This window comes from Charadrius vociferus, unplaced genomic scaffold (genome assembly GCF_000708025.1).
Source record: "Charadrius vociferus isolate BGI_N301 unplaced genomic scaffold, ASM70802v2 scaffold129, whole genome shotgun sequence".
Taxonomy (NCBI): Eukaryota; Metazoa; Chordata; class Aves; order Charadriiformes; family Charadriidae; genus Charadrius; species Charadrius vociferus.
In genome coordinates this window covers 4,067,344-4,082,368 of record NW_009661374.1, presented here as the reverse complement: position 1 = coordinate 4,082,368, position 15,025 = coordinate 4,067,344, and the positions used below count along the sequence as shown (strand labels likewise).

The window sequence follows — 15,025 nt, the reverse complement described above, 5'->3', positions numbered from 1 at the left end:
CACTGGATTTATAGCTACGTCCAACCTCCAGCTTTGCTGGTTAGAAGATTGTAACACACATGCTCAAACTGAATGCCTTTTGTACTAGGGCAAAGTCTTTCCAGCAGGCTTAAGTAACAAGCCATTAATTTGTGCTAGCATATTTCATTAGCAGCAGGAAAGTGAGATATTGTTGGATACAATTCGATGGTCTGTATTTTTAATTATACTGTTTGACCTACATCTTTTGTCCAATTTCCTTAATGTCTAGCCATAAAATATGACCCTAGATTCAAATACTAACAAAACCTGTTGTGGCAATTTTGCGTAACTCAGCATAAAATAACCCAGATTTTGAGTAAATAAACCAATTAGTGTTTTTTGGGATCACTGCGTGGTTTTGCCTGCTGTCTTTTATAGCTAGATTCAAAACATTCATAAAAAAAATTACACAGTTTTGTCTGAGAAGACAAACAAAAACATGCAAGATATAAATCAAAACAAGGATCTGTAAAAGAGTAGAGCAAGCACTTATTCAGCCAAAACATATTGTTCTTGTGAAGAAGCCTGCTCTGACCACTGTGCTTTCCCCAAAAGTACGTTTACGGAATTCAAGGCCAGAAGTTTTTTTGGAGCGTAAGATGTGAAGCATTCAGATCCCAGCGAAACTCACTGCGATCTGCGTGCCCAGTTCTTGCCGAGCTGAACCTCGCCAGCATTTGTGCACAGGGCTAACTTCACCACTGCGGTTTCTGCAGAATTATTAATCACTGTATATTTATTTGAAGATTATGTGATTGACAACTGCCTCAAACTGTGAATATGCTAATCAATAAATACATAAGCTGATCTCCTACCCTACAGACTCCCCACCCCCCAGGATACAATCTGAGAACAAATTTTCTGTATTTCTTCAAGTGAGAAAACTTGTTTGGGATACACTTCCTTTGTATCTGGTTTGACTCCCTCAGCCCATGCTGAAGCGCATCTGCTTTGCTTTAGTGTGTGAAAACACATGCACTAGAGAAATGAAGGCTCCAGAAAATAAGCAGCACAAAAGAATGATTAAAATACAATGAAATTTTCTGAACTGAAATACAAGTGATATACCCCTGTCCACTAATGTAAGCTTGCATGTCACCTGTTCATATTTCCCCCCTCAAATCCCAACTCCATAATGTAAGCTCACATATTACCTGTTCATATTTTCCTCTCTCAAATCCCAGCTCCAGGCTGGAAGAGCAAAATAGCCTTTTCAGCTCCCCATCCCGCTCGGCAGCAGTCAGGGATGTGAAACACCCAGCTGCCGGGAGGACCGGGTTCGGCCATTTTCCCTTTCCCTCCAGCCACTCGCCCCACAGAAAGGCAAACACAGCAGTTTTATCCTGGGACTGGACAGCCCCTGTCAGCACACACAATCTGAAGACTGACTATTCAACTATTCAGCGCTTAAGCGCAGCCCCATCCAGTACCTGGTTGACCGACCGAAAGCTGCCGCCCTCCACCGCAGCCCCTTGTCCGAGAGAGGAGCTGGGGCCCTCCTTCTCCAGCTCCAGCACCAAAATGGCCCCCTCTCTCTGGGTTTCTATAGTCAACAAAAATACCAGGTCAAGGCACAAAGGGAGCAGGTGATTGATGTGCCGGCTCCCTGCCCGGACAGGCCCAGCTGTCCCTATAGCAACCCCAAGCTATAGGAGCTGCGATGGCGATGGCCTCACAACCCCCACTGCAAGAGTTCGGTGCTTCTTGCTCTCATTCCTGCCTCTGCCACCATGCAAAGCTGCATTAGGGGCAAATAGCTGGCAATTTTTATCTCTCAACCCAACATCTGATGGTTTTTGTCTAGGGCTGGACGTCCACATGAAATATAAAGCTTTAGGCTCCTTAGGGCTTGGTAAGGCCCTTCTCACTTGCTCTCTCACACACCGATACAGAGCTTCAGAGACTATTTAACTACCCCTAGGAATGGCAAAGGCTTATCTTGTGGCAGCAGAATACCTACAATCTGAAAATGTTCATAGCAGAAATGCTTATTTTTCTTTTGTCTCTGGTATCAGCCATTCCAGTGTCCAGAAATGCATAAACCTACCTCAGAAACGCTATCTATACCAGGAAAATAGCATGTTTAGAACTGTGTTTAAGTGTTTTTAAGCACACAATGTGCTTTTTTAAGCCACAGACAATCCATAAGTAAGAAGGACGTCTGTACAATTTAACAAAGTGGAGGAAACCCATCCCTGAATATCAGCTGAACAACCCGGTCTTCCACAGTCCCAATAAAGATGTTTAGGGGATATAAACTCTCCCCCTCAGCCCTGAAAGCTCACATACACAACTCCTGCAAAAGATTGTAACAGTCTATTCTAAATTTAAATTAATTGCTGGAAATTTTTCCCAAGCCTTTGTCTTGAAGGATGCCAGAGCAAAACTTACTGATCCAAAGACCCAACTTTCCATTAGGACCATACATCATTACTAGCCTTTATTCAAAACCCTTGACAACAGAGCATGCCTCCACTTTTTATTCTTACCAGCAAAGGGCCTTGAGAAAACCACTGCATTCTCTTCATGCCAGAGATCTGCAGCAGAACTTCACTGATACATCCCAAGGAAGCCATTTTTTTCTGACATATGCAAACACCCAGGAAAATCATTATCAGTCAGTAACCTCAAGATAATAACTTATTGCAACTAAATAACCAATGTAAATTCAAAGTCTGTTATGTCTTTTACCATATGTACATAGTGGGGTTTGGAAAAGAGCGTACTCACTATTAGCATAAAGACACATCTTGCATTTGCATGAGTACAGAAAACTGTCGTACACATGAAAACTGGACAGCTCTGGTAGCAGAGATCACAAATGCCACAACACGTACTGGTATGCAGTTCAAGATCTCCTCTGTAACAGCTCAATTATTTTATACTGTGGTAGAAGCAGGTTCTGTTGATGAGAAAACGAGCACCCAGGCTTTTGGTAGTGGCCCCTTCCCTGCACTTATCAGGAACGCCCTCATGTTGTCATGGCTTAACCAAGTCAAGGGTTGTGCTTCCAATCCCTAGCTGTCTATACTAAGACTGTCAATAAAATTATAGAGTAATAATATTAATAATAATGAAAATATATATAAATAAGAGAATACATCTTCTTCTGCCTCAGTTGCAATGATCTGAATCTTCAGTTATTAGAGAAAAGGAAAACCACTGATTTTATTTGAAAAGAAGCGCTAGCCCAAGTCATTCTGGAAAAGCAAGCTCTAAGTATCTCCTTGGCAGCGGGGAGAACAGGACACCAAAGATTGCATACTATTTTAAGCATAAAAAAGGTATAAAATTTTATTTGACAAGTTAACCAGTAAGCATTTCATTAATCCATTAGAACACTTTATTACAAGTCAGTGTAGTTGAATTATAGTTACCCTACATGAAAGTTAATTCTGAGGTGAACAAACTGACCTACTAGTCAGTAGGCAGTTTAGAATGTATATCTATATCTATGTTATATCTATTTTATTTTTAAAAAGTATTTTGTGAAGTTAAAAAATTACTAGCTGTCAAAAACTTCTGACACAGTAAACTTCAGAACAATTGTTCCCACATGATATCATCTTTTTTCAGTGTTGACTGAAGTTTCTGCACACTTTTTAGCAGCTGAAGAGAGCTTCTGCTTTTCTGCCCAGGACAAGATTTAGACATACTTTTCCTTACAGTGACTGCAATCTCCTTTGCTTCCTTTTGGTCACCACACTTTAGTTTGACATGAGCTGCCTCTTGCTTCAATTTCTGAGTTTTTCTTTTTAATTTCTGCACCTAGGAAGAAAGATTACTGATTAGAATGTTACATACTCGGAAGACCTACAGCTGTAGATCTTACTGGACTTCTACTAAACTCCAAACTAAAGATGTTTAAGGGGCATTAAAAAAAGAACAGTTGAAATCTTTCACACAGTTGTCTCGCTGTAACAGAAAGAACCACAGAAAACTGACCTCACCACACTCAGGGTCGTTGAACCCCATCCCTCCCTAAGGTAAAAATGCTTGCTTGAGAGAGACGGAATGTCATCTGTTACCAATTTATATTTACAACAGTCTTCTCTTTCAGATCGTACTACCCTAACCAACCCCCCCCCAACAAACCTATACTGTTTATTATCAGTTACTGTATCTAAGCAGCTTAATTTGAAGCCTCATAACAAAATTAGAAAACAGAATAAACAGGGTTGATTGCTAAAGAATGTTTTTTTAGTAGTCAAATAATGTCTTGACTTGCATTTTGCATTAAAAGGTCACTCCCAAAGATAAAATTAGGCTGGAAGCATTCCATATGCCAATTTAGGCTTCAGGTCCATTTCTAAAAATAATTAACTTTAATTGCATTCTAGAACATGTTATTAACTGTGAAACACAGAGATGACTACAGCATTTTTAGCGTGACAGGTTCTAAAAGCAGAAAAATACATCAGAAATATTAAGATCGGTCTATACGAAATACAAATAGACGTGTGTGTGCAAAAGCACCAGAAAAAACGATATAGGCCAAGGGTTACAGGAGTGGCCTGTATTGATAACCAGGACGTGATGGACAGTAATCAAACAGACAGACAAGAAGAGTGTGGTATTTACATCATGACCCTAAGGCGTGTGCTCTGATAAGGCTGAACTGGAGCACAGATGACTTGCCAGTAGATCTGCACCCTGACAATAGGCAAGGATGACAACAAGGTTGCACCACACTGTAGGTGCTATTCCTCTTCTCATCATCCCAAAATGAAGGCAGACTGTAGCCATAAAGATATGCAAAAGGAAGAAACAAAGGCACAACTGCCCGTTGTCTCAGGTTCCTGGAGGATGAAGTCACCAAGATTCTGAGGCAAGGAGTAACACCATAATTGTTGGCTCCTCCAGAATATAAGATTTATCCAAAAAACAGTTGACATTGCCAAGAGAGGCAGTGAGGACTCAACAGTCAATGTCCTTTGTCCATACTGCTAACATGCAACCCTGACAAGCTTTGACATAAGGACCTTTGTGCTTGCAATTACGTGGACAATGAAAGGTTTGAGTGAGTAAAATGTGTCAAAGAATGAATGCAAATAAAATTGGTTAGATTTAAATTAACCATCCCCTCCCCGTTTCATAAGGTCTCACACTGAGTTTTGTTTTGTTTCCTATATAAGCAAAGTTCTTCGGTAAGTCAATTCATCCTGCAACAAGAGATGGAAGAACAGAAAACTATCAGACAGAACTGTGGACTGCATTTTTTGTCATGTGTTCCAAACCAAATTGCTACAAATGGGTTAAGCTGTTCATCTACAGAAGAATGATTTCATATGGGCATGTAGGAAGAGCTGTTTTCTATGGCTCTAGAACAAATACTGACAGAATGTGTACAGGTTAGGGGTTAAAACTGAAAAACTTGTCTAGCTTTGACTTTAGAGAAGCTGTGGTCAACAGACTATTTGGTTAATAAACATTTTCAGCATTTCAGTAATATAAAAGACAATTAATCCAGTCTGCACAGGAATTATAGCTTCTTTCTCATTCCCCAGAGGGACAGGACACCAAGGAATGAAATCTTAACAGTTTGTTTTGACGTGGTAAGCAGAAGTGACAGACTGAGCAACCCAGCTCTGCATTGCAGAACTGGCACAGGGCAGGACATCTTCGCACTAGCACAGACACCTAACTGCCAGCAGTAAGCACTTTTTCTTGATCAAAAGAAGGAACTGGAGGTACAAGAACACCGAGCTAGCAGCCTAATTGTAATCACCCATAGTGAAACATCTTGGCTTAAGCATTCCAGTGACATTTCAGTTAAGGACAACAGGAGGCAGAGTTGTGGCAGCCTTCAACTAGGGTGTTACTAGCTGCAGAGTTTACATCTTATTCTTACAGTAGCCTGATGCTTTTTCAGCTTGGATATTTGTTCTCCTTTAATCTCCATTTGTTTTACAAGGCAATCCAGCTCCCGTTTTAGGTCTTCACGAACTTTGGAGTCTTGAGTCTCCTGTATCTGCTTCAGAACTTCTTGATGCTTGCTATTAAAGACAAGAATGCCGTACTAAGTATTGCTGATATAGTCATTAAGATTACGTCCAGTACTTTCAGTGTATTGCAGGAGTTGCTAGCCATTTTGTCCAGAGTACAGCAATTTAGCATTATTTACTGCCTCACAAAATACACATTAATCTGGAATATATTCACACTAGAAAAGAAACAGTTTTTCCAGTGGGTCTGATTTTCTTATTCCAGATTTGCAGCTGATGAGCATCTTATTCCTCCCCCTTGCCACAGTTATAACAACTACATGTATAATAGTGTGCAAAATGAGAATTTGGAAAGTGACCAGCAGCTATGCAGCATGGTATTTTCACTTCCTGCCCAGTTTAGTGCAGACTTTGAAAGCTTAGTGTAATTCAGAAAAGTATTGTCTAGACTAGTACATTTAATTTATAGTTTTTCTGACAGACAATTCAAATTAAAATATTCTACTCAAAAAGATCTCCGTGAGGTATGCTGGTTAATCAAATTAACTAGCTTAATTAAAAGAAATTGTGTAGGTCTACTTGATTCCTAGATATCTGAACTGGCCAAAACCAGAGACCCTCTCTTAGATAAATAATCTCTTTACAAAGGTCACAGCTTCTTTTCTGACTAACTGCTGCTCCTTGACAGTTTAATTGAAGCAACTGGTTGCTGCTCTCACAAAAAAACAACCTGTCCTTGAGTTGCCATGAGTAAGCCAAAGCTTTTTGAAGAAGAGATTGGTTGCCAGTTTAAATTTTGCCACATTAAGGATTTCAAACCAGTGTCAACATCCTAACTGGTTTAACCAACACATCCTCTTCTGTTCAAACCACAGCTCACCATGTTGACATGTCTACTATGACCAGCTACAAAGCTTTGGCCCACAACTCTACAAGCTTGCATAAATGGCAAGATGCCTAAGAACACAACAAGTTGTAATCCACATTTACTTGCATGGCTAGAAAGATACATACACTCCCATCTAATGTGTTAGCTTCTTCCACACCCTGCCCATTTTCTGGCAGGAGACCGTCCCTCTTTCATAACCCCCTTACAGGACTGGCAAGTTCTCCTGCTACCAACAAGGAAAGGGAATGAATGCCACACTGCCTCAGCGCAAAGACTTATCAGGTATACACATATGGAGAGAACATAGAAAGAGTAATAGGCTCTATTAGACAAAGTAATAGGCTAGATGTTGTGACAAGACTATTCCTGCCACAGCTGTACTAACCTACCACCCAGACTGACAGCATTCTGCAGGCCTTGCTCATTACCACCACCTTTGCAGCGTTCTCCAGGAGAACATTCTTGGTCTACTCTATAGATATCAGTATATGTTTAAAAATTCTAAAAAGCACGGGCCTGAAAGATTTTTTCATTTGCTGCAGCTGTTACTTCAGTAGCAGCTCGGTTAAGCACAGGGTGTGGAAGCAGAAAAACCCAGCTGAAGGGTATGTTGCTTGCTCATAAGATCAGTTAAACACCGGGATAGAAAGAATTTTTCGAATGAGAAAAATCTTACCAGTCAGGCCTGCTCAGGCCATTCTGTCAATAAGTAGTCCTATGCTTAAAACAGGCTAGGTTTGACTACAGCACACCTGCGGCTTCACAGGGCTACCATTGAAGTGACTTTTACTCATAACACCAGGGATGAGTACTCACAAGCTCATTTGGCCCAGCTCATCTTGTATGGCCAAGAGAAGGTCCGAAAGACTGCTGTTGGCAGTAGGTGAAGTGGAACAAGAGGATACAGATTTTGAAAGTGCACTGTGTCCTGAAATCCCAGATGTAGCTCCTCCTTGGCTTCGTGGTGAGATACGTGGATTGCGATGCTTCATAATATGCAACACGCTTTGTATGTTTGCACTAACAGAATGGCTGCAGCTGACAGACTTAAAGCAGAATTATTAAGTGGTTTACAGAAGTGATTAACAATTACAGTAAAGAGGCTTATTCAAACTGTAGATGCCAATTTAGCGAGAACATTTGCTTTCACTCACCTTCCCAGCCACAAAAGGTAGTTCACCAGCCTTTACATGTAATTGTGAAAGGTGCGTTTTCTTCATTGTAGGATTTCTCTGCCATAACATAGATGGAAAAAGTAAGACAAGAAATTCCAATCTCCTGGCCCAACAGCACAATCTTAAACTTTTTTTTTATAAATATGTAAAATTCAAATAAACAAGCAATGAAACGCACCACCTCAGTTTTCCTCTGGTTTAAAAAAAATATTCCCTACTGTATATGGAAGGAGTAGGACTTTCCAACAGCCAAGACAAATAAATTTTATTCCAGATGGATTTAGCAGATAGTTTGACAATTAGGTTGACATTAAAGAAATTGAACATTTCTTACTTAAGTTTGCAAAACCACAGTTGCAAAATTTTGACTGACCTGTAACATGTGTTGCAAAACAAATTCTCTTGATTTCAGCAATCCCCCCAAAACACACCATCTTAAGATGCCTAGTTAAAATTGCTTTGGAAACTAATTTTGCCAGATAAACTGAAAGGCAGCTAAGACAGGGCATGGGGGATGGCAGTAATACTGTAATAGAGGTTATTGTCATGCTGGTAAGGGCAAATTTTCCAGTGAAGTGCTACCAGCCCTAGCACTGGTTTAATTACCAAAGGGAAAAAAAAAAGAGGTATTCAACACTGTTCGTCACTTTGGAAATGGAGTGAAGTGTAACCAACAAATGAAGTGCCTTTTACATCACTGTTTTTCACAAATTCCAATCTCTGTGCAAGTCAGATGCTATCAGCAACAGTATACTAATAAAAATTTTTATGTTACCTTCCTAGTTTTTTTCTTCTTCCTGTTTTCCTTTTCAGGTTCTTTTTGAGATGTTACCAAAGACATCAAAATTCTGTTTATCTCTAATCCCATTTGAAGCTGTGGGAATAAGCAAAAAAGAAAACAACCATTTGATGTAATATTAGAAGTATGAAATCACATCGTTTAATTAATGCCCTCTTTCATGCATGGATGAGAACCAATTAAGGGCACTATTAACTGTCCTGCTTGGAAGGCATAAGCTACACTTAAAAACTGAACCGATTACTAGGATGGCAGAGTACCAGGCAGATCTTGCAGCTCTGTCTTAGGAGTCCTCATTTTCATATTGAGCTGCAGCAGCTGTATTTTTCCACTGTGACAACCAGCAACTGAGATAAGCCAATCCTGCTGTATGCTGGGGATCTGATCATAAAATCCAAAGAATATGAACATTTGGATCTTACAATCTGGTGACAGAGAGAACCGAGCCTGTCTGTGTAACACTGAGGTCAGACCTGCTGGACAATCCTCAGATTGCTCTGTAGTTCAGACTGGATATAAAGACCCATGATAAACAGGATAACAGCCTTTCCCAATTAAACATAGGACAAGGACTTTGTTTGGGCATGTGTAACAGTTCCAGCTAAACCATGCTGGAGGTCCCTCACAAAAGCGAGATTATTCTGGCTTTTCTGTCACCAAAAGGAAGTGAACCACCCCACACCCTGCGTTTTCCAACCCAGACCCAAAAGACCTAAATCCACCCTGCAGTGAACTAAGATGGTACTAATACTATTTTAGGACTCAGTTTACTACACCTAAGGCCTTTCTTGAGCAAATGTGTATACTACTGCTAAAGTCAGACTATCTGCTCTGGGAAAGTGATTCTTCTTATGTTTCTCAGAAGATAAAATCTCCATAGCAGGCCTTCTGCTCTGCAGCAACAAGCAGTTTAAGCACGAAACCCCAAAACCTGTAAGTTTTCAACTGTCATTCTGCTGGATTCCGGAGGTGGTCAGATACCTGGGCTACAATCTGCGTGTTCTCTCAAGCTTCCTGGACTGATGAAAGCCCACCGTCCTTGATTGAGGTATAAAAACTGACAGCACTGATGAATTAATTTAAGCTGTCAGCTTCACTTATGGCTTGGTTCTTTCAATATTATTCTTCAGCTCCCCCCACCCCAAGGGAATGCCACCACAACTGCCCTCTTTCAAATGGCTGCTACTTCTTGGGGCTACTTTGCCCCTTTAACAAAAGGTTTCTTTGATTTTCCTCTCTTTGGCAAATATTCCTCTCTCAGATGGATGGTGGCCCAACAAGCTGACTGTGGCTTCACAGAATAATGAATTATGCAAGCTCTCACTTAATGAACAATGTAACAGTATCACTAATTAAAGACTTTTCCAAGTATGGTCCAGTATATTAGATTTCAGCAGATCTTAACAGAAAGGGGAAAACAAACGGGATAACCAACCTTACTTGGGGGATAAGGTTTCTTACATGACCACTTTCTAGTCACTCTAAGTTAGTTATCTGATTTAGTTGCAGATACTCTAGAAATTCATTTTCTACCCAGATCACTTATAGCAGCTTTGAGGCTAATGAACTATATCATTGATATAAATGCAAGTAGAATCTTCCTTAATTGAGATATGCAACACACCTGGCAATCTTTCTACTATGTAGTCTATAACTGGTTTAGGTGGCATTCCAGGAGTTCTCCCTGGGCAATAAACATGTGGAGTTTAAATATAATAAAAAAGGGTATTTTGGACAGAGAGAGTAGCTTTCTTCAGCCACAAAAAAATAAGATAAAATAAAATCTTTTCAGTCTACCTGAGCAGTTTTTTCTTGTATTAGCTTACGCTGATGCTCTTCTTTACAAAGTTTTTCTTCTAAGCATTTGATCTTGTCCTGAATTCAAAGGCAAGAATGATCAGTCACACTTCAGTTTGCCATGCTAAATCAGAAGTCTGAAGTATCTTGCAATTGTAATCTGGGATAAAATAGGACTGTAGGAATTTTTAAAGCCCAGACTGATAAAAAGCCTCATGCAAATGAAGCCAAGGTGGCATTCAGTCAGGAATGCTTTATGATCTTAGCTTTAACAGAGGAAACTTTTGCAAAACTTAGTACTACTAACAGTATGCCATACAAATTGCATCAAATGAATGACTTCAGACTGTCATTCCATGCATACTTACTTCTGCAGTTCTCTGAGTAGCAGTAAGTTTAAGACACTCTTTTTCTAGCATTTCAAGCTTTTCAAGTTTTGCATGCAGTTCTAACTGGTTCTGATTTTCCTCTTTCTGAAGCTGGGCCTGGAAAAAAGTAAGCAAGAATGGAGTTGGCAGCTGACTAAAATTGTTTCTGACAGCAAAAAAACCAAACACACTACAGTAAAGGTGTTTAACTAGTTTAAGTTTCATATTTTTTAAATTGCAAAGTGATGAAATATACCAGGCAGACAAAGAAGACTTAAGTTTCCAGCAGCCTTTTTGTCTACCAAATGTGCAAGTATTAGCATGGTTTTGCTCATTAAGAGTTCCACCTAGGGAGTCTTTTCATACAATTCATTGGACAGTTGTCATCAGTCACTCAGACAGTAAATTGCTTCCGTTTGCTACCGCCCTGAGAAGAGCTGAGGAAGAATGATGGCCATAAAAAAGTTCCAGTCTTACACATTTCTATACTTTTTAACATATCACTACTTTGTTAGTATGCTAAAAGGCTTCACCTGTTGTTCTAAAACCATTTTCTTTTCCAGTTCCGCACTGGAAACCATTTTCCTCATGTAATCCAGCTGTTTCTCCAGCAGGGAGCAGCGGGATTGTGCTGCATTTAACTGCACACTTACATCTACAGAGAGAAACAAAGACATTTGGTACAGCAATGGGAGTTACACCTTTAGCCAGTCTATCATCTCATTGAGGAATTCTCTCTCTTTAAAACACACAAGAAAAGTTTTGTTAGTCTGAACAAGTCATGCGGTTAAAATATATTTTATATATAAGACATGAGAATCAAAATGTTTTTCCAGAGCTAGTACCTAATTTGAATTCCAAAGGTGTGAGCACTGCAGTTACTTTGATTTATATCAGCAGATATCTAATCAGAATCTAGCTTCTTCCCTTCTCCTCGCTTTTCTCAAGTTAGCAGTGTTATACATGTAAGCAGCTGCTTGCTTACTGTAGGAGTTAAACATACCACCTCAAATCTGCTTATTCTTTAAAATAGCTTTATGGGTTATGCAATACTTGTTTAATATATGTAAAAAAAGATCTCAACTTGATCCACAGTCATGAAGCTCCTGCCCCTCCCCAATCCTGAAGCAAAAAAGAAAGGGGGCTGCGTTAACTAGCCGTTTGTCAAAACAAACACTCCCTGGATTATGCAGTCTTGGAGTTGCTGTGGCTATATGTTATCACTCAAGAGAAATACCTTTCCTCTGTTGCATCAGTTCTTGATGTGCTGTGTCCCTTTTGTAGGATTCATGCTCTAAGGCCTTCTTACACTGAGCAGCTGCTATGGAGAGGCTGCACAGATTATCTTCAGCCTGTGACTTCTCCAACTCTAGACGCCGGATCTTTTCTTGAAGAGTTTTCAGGGCTGCCACCACAGCTAGCAAGCATTGCAACAGTTACACCTTAAGTAATGGTTCCTATTATTACTATTATTATTATTACTACTACTACTACTAAAACAAAACATTTCAAACATCAACATACTATCTAAATTTTCTTCCTAGGATCACTCCTAAAATGAATTATATTTCCCAGCAGTACACTAACACACACACAACATATCTGGGAGAAAATGGACATGTATATTGCATAACAACTATAAAGCACATGTCCCATGAGCAAAACTATTTTCACTTCAAATGGTAGCAAGAACAAAGAAATCGTGGCAAATTGAGTATAACAAAACCTGGGACTACTGTTTACACAGAAGCCGGGAACACAGGTATCCAAGTTAAGTCACAAGTTTTAGTGTGGACAGATTAAAAACCAAAACCAGACTCAGGACAGGGAGGAAATCAGATACAAAGGGACATTTTAGTAGAGGATGCATTTTAAAAACATCGTTGTTTCAAAAGGTAATGGTTCAATGTCCATTTTCTTGTATTTGATGATTCTCTAAACCATAGAAACAAGCCTGCAAGATTTTGCTTTTAGCCTCAAATCAGTATGTGTCAAAATCAGGCCAAAAATAAAAGCTGCAATTTCAGCTACAAGGAAAAGTCTACTAGCTTTCCAAAAAGTATACATATCTGTAGAAGTTTAAGACATGTTCTGTAACAAGTCAAGCTTATTTTCTGACATTTTATAAGCCTTGACAGTTTCCCTATACCAAGTCTCTCAGTAGAGGAATACCCAGCAAATATTGCTAGCTCCGTAACAACTCTCATCAGCTTATCATAGCCCCATTAGAATAAAACTTAAAAACAAAACCAAAACCCACCAATAACCGAAACCCCAAAAGCAGATACCAGAGAGCAGAAAGATGAAGTGGGACCACTTCTTCCATCCTTCTATTGGCATGCCAAACATTTCCTTCCTTAAAAACTTAGCTGCATAACATTAAACTGAACATTTTAATTCAAAAAACCCAAACTCCGTATGACAAAAGATTACTACAGAAGTCACAGACTCTTCAAATGAAAGAACAATGGTCACACACATAGGCCGCGCCTGTGCAAAACTGCAAAGCTGTCCATGACAGTAAATCCAACTATGGTATCCTTGTGATTCATTGAGCTCTCCAGATAAGCTAAGCCACCGAGCATTTGTCCTGTGACCTCCAGTGAGTAATCACCAATTAAGGCACAGGACAATCATAGTAGACCCATATTTCATACAGACTAACTTCCATGCTCCGAACTTTCTTGACAGTTTGCGTTATTCAAAAGTTCTCCCAAGGAATAATACCACAGAAAACACCTTAGAAGTGATTTTAAGCTAAAGGGAGTCAAATACCACTACACAAAGCCAATTTCAAGCCAGTATACCATACTAATGATCTTTTTTTTGCTGCAGTTAAAGTCATGAACTGCTTCTGCTGAGTTTGAAGCATTCTCCTTTGCTTTTAAAGGAAGTCTGACGATTTTAAGTTAAACAATTTTCAAAGCCAAAGTTTATAAGGATGTTAGAAGACTTGCAGCAGTTTCCATTCCAGACGTATGACTTCAGGGAGACTACTCCCTCAGGACACATATACATCCTGTCTCAATGTCAGTCTGCTAATCGCAGCAAGTCATTGAACTGAGTAAAACAGTACGGAGATCTTGCTCAAGAAATTTCACATGGAACAGTTAAAAAGACCACGTTAAGGACGTATTTTGGCTTTACCTTGGTTATTGGGGACAGAAGGCCTGTCACCACCAACAGCTGCCAACTTCTTTGATTCTATATAAGCAAAGGCCGCAGGAAGCAACTTATCTGGTGGATGAAGAAAGCTTCCTATGAAACTGTTCTTTGATTCAGAATCCATAGCCTGTAAAAAGAGAGCTATTTAATGACACTAGCTCTTTAAAGGACTACATAACTTTTCAAAAGATGTCACTGGGCTGTCCCTGGCTCTGTTTTATATCAAACCAGATCATGTGCACCAAAATAATAATTAAAAAAACCTACACACACACACAAATGAATCCTGTATTTTAATGCAATTCCAAAACAATGCCTTTCATAACACTAAACATAGCTCTCTTCCACTCTCCAAAATTTTCTGATTTTTCTTGCTGATTTCTAATAACTTATCCTGATTTTTGTCCTTTTAAAAGCCAAGGATTAACAACATTTTATGTTATCTATTTTACAGACCTCGGTGTCCGCCTCTCAGTGCTCCTTGCAGAGCAAGCATTCCAACTTTTACAGCCTGTTTTCATTTGCAGCCTCCCTCGTGCTCTAACACCTATCTTTTTACATATGGCTTTATTACATAATACAGACATGGTTCTCCACATCTAGTGTCAAGACAACAAAAGGATATTTAACATGCAACATTCCCAGCATTCTCCCCGTTATTAAGCATATGTATTAAGTCCTGTTTCTCCACTCCCTTTCTGCCCCACCCTTTCACATTCTTTATTTTATCTCTGATAAAATACACAGCACATTTGAAGATAGTTTGCACACAGTCAAATAGTGATTTTCCTTGATACCCAAGACATGGGTGGTGAAACTTGCAGAAAATGCTTTAGTCTAATACAGACTCTAGGAGAGAAGACCGT

The 15,025-nt window shown here is 39.5% G+C and overlaps 1 protein-coding gene across 1 annotated transcript; it reads right to left on the bottom strand.

The window, feature by feature from the left end:
- Positions 1-3,558: 3,558 nt before the first annotated feature.
- On the bottom strand, positions 3,559-14,283 carry CEP57L1 (centrosomal protein 57kDa-like 1). Its single transcript, XM_009893870.1, has 10 exons — positions 14,142-14,283; positions 12,232-12,411; positions 11,528-11,649; positions 10,995-11,111; positions 10,627-10,704; positions 8,806-8,904; positions 8,010-8,087; positions 7,672-7,841; positions 5,873-6,017; positions 3,559-3,789 (listed from the first exon to the last, which is right to left on the bottom strand). Exons 1-10 carry the CDS (start codon positions 14,281-14,283, stop codon positions 3,559-3,561), a joined length of 1,362 nt encoding a protein of 453 aa, XP_009892172.1.
- Between the last annotated feature and the right edge of the window lie 742 nt (positions 14,284-15,025).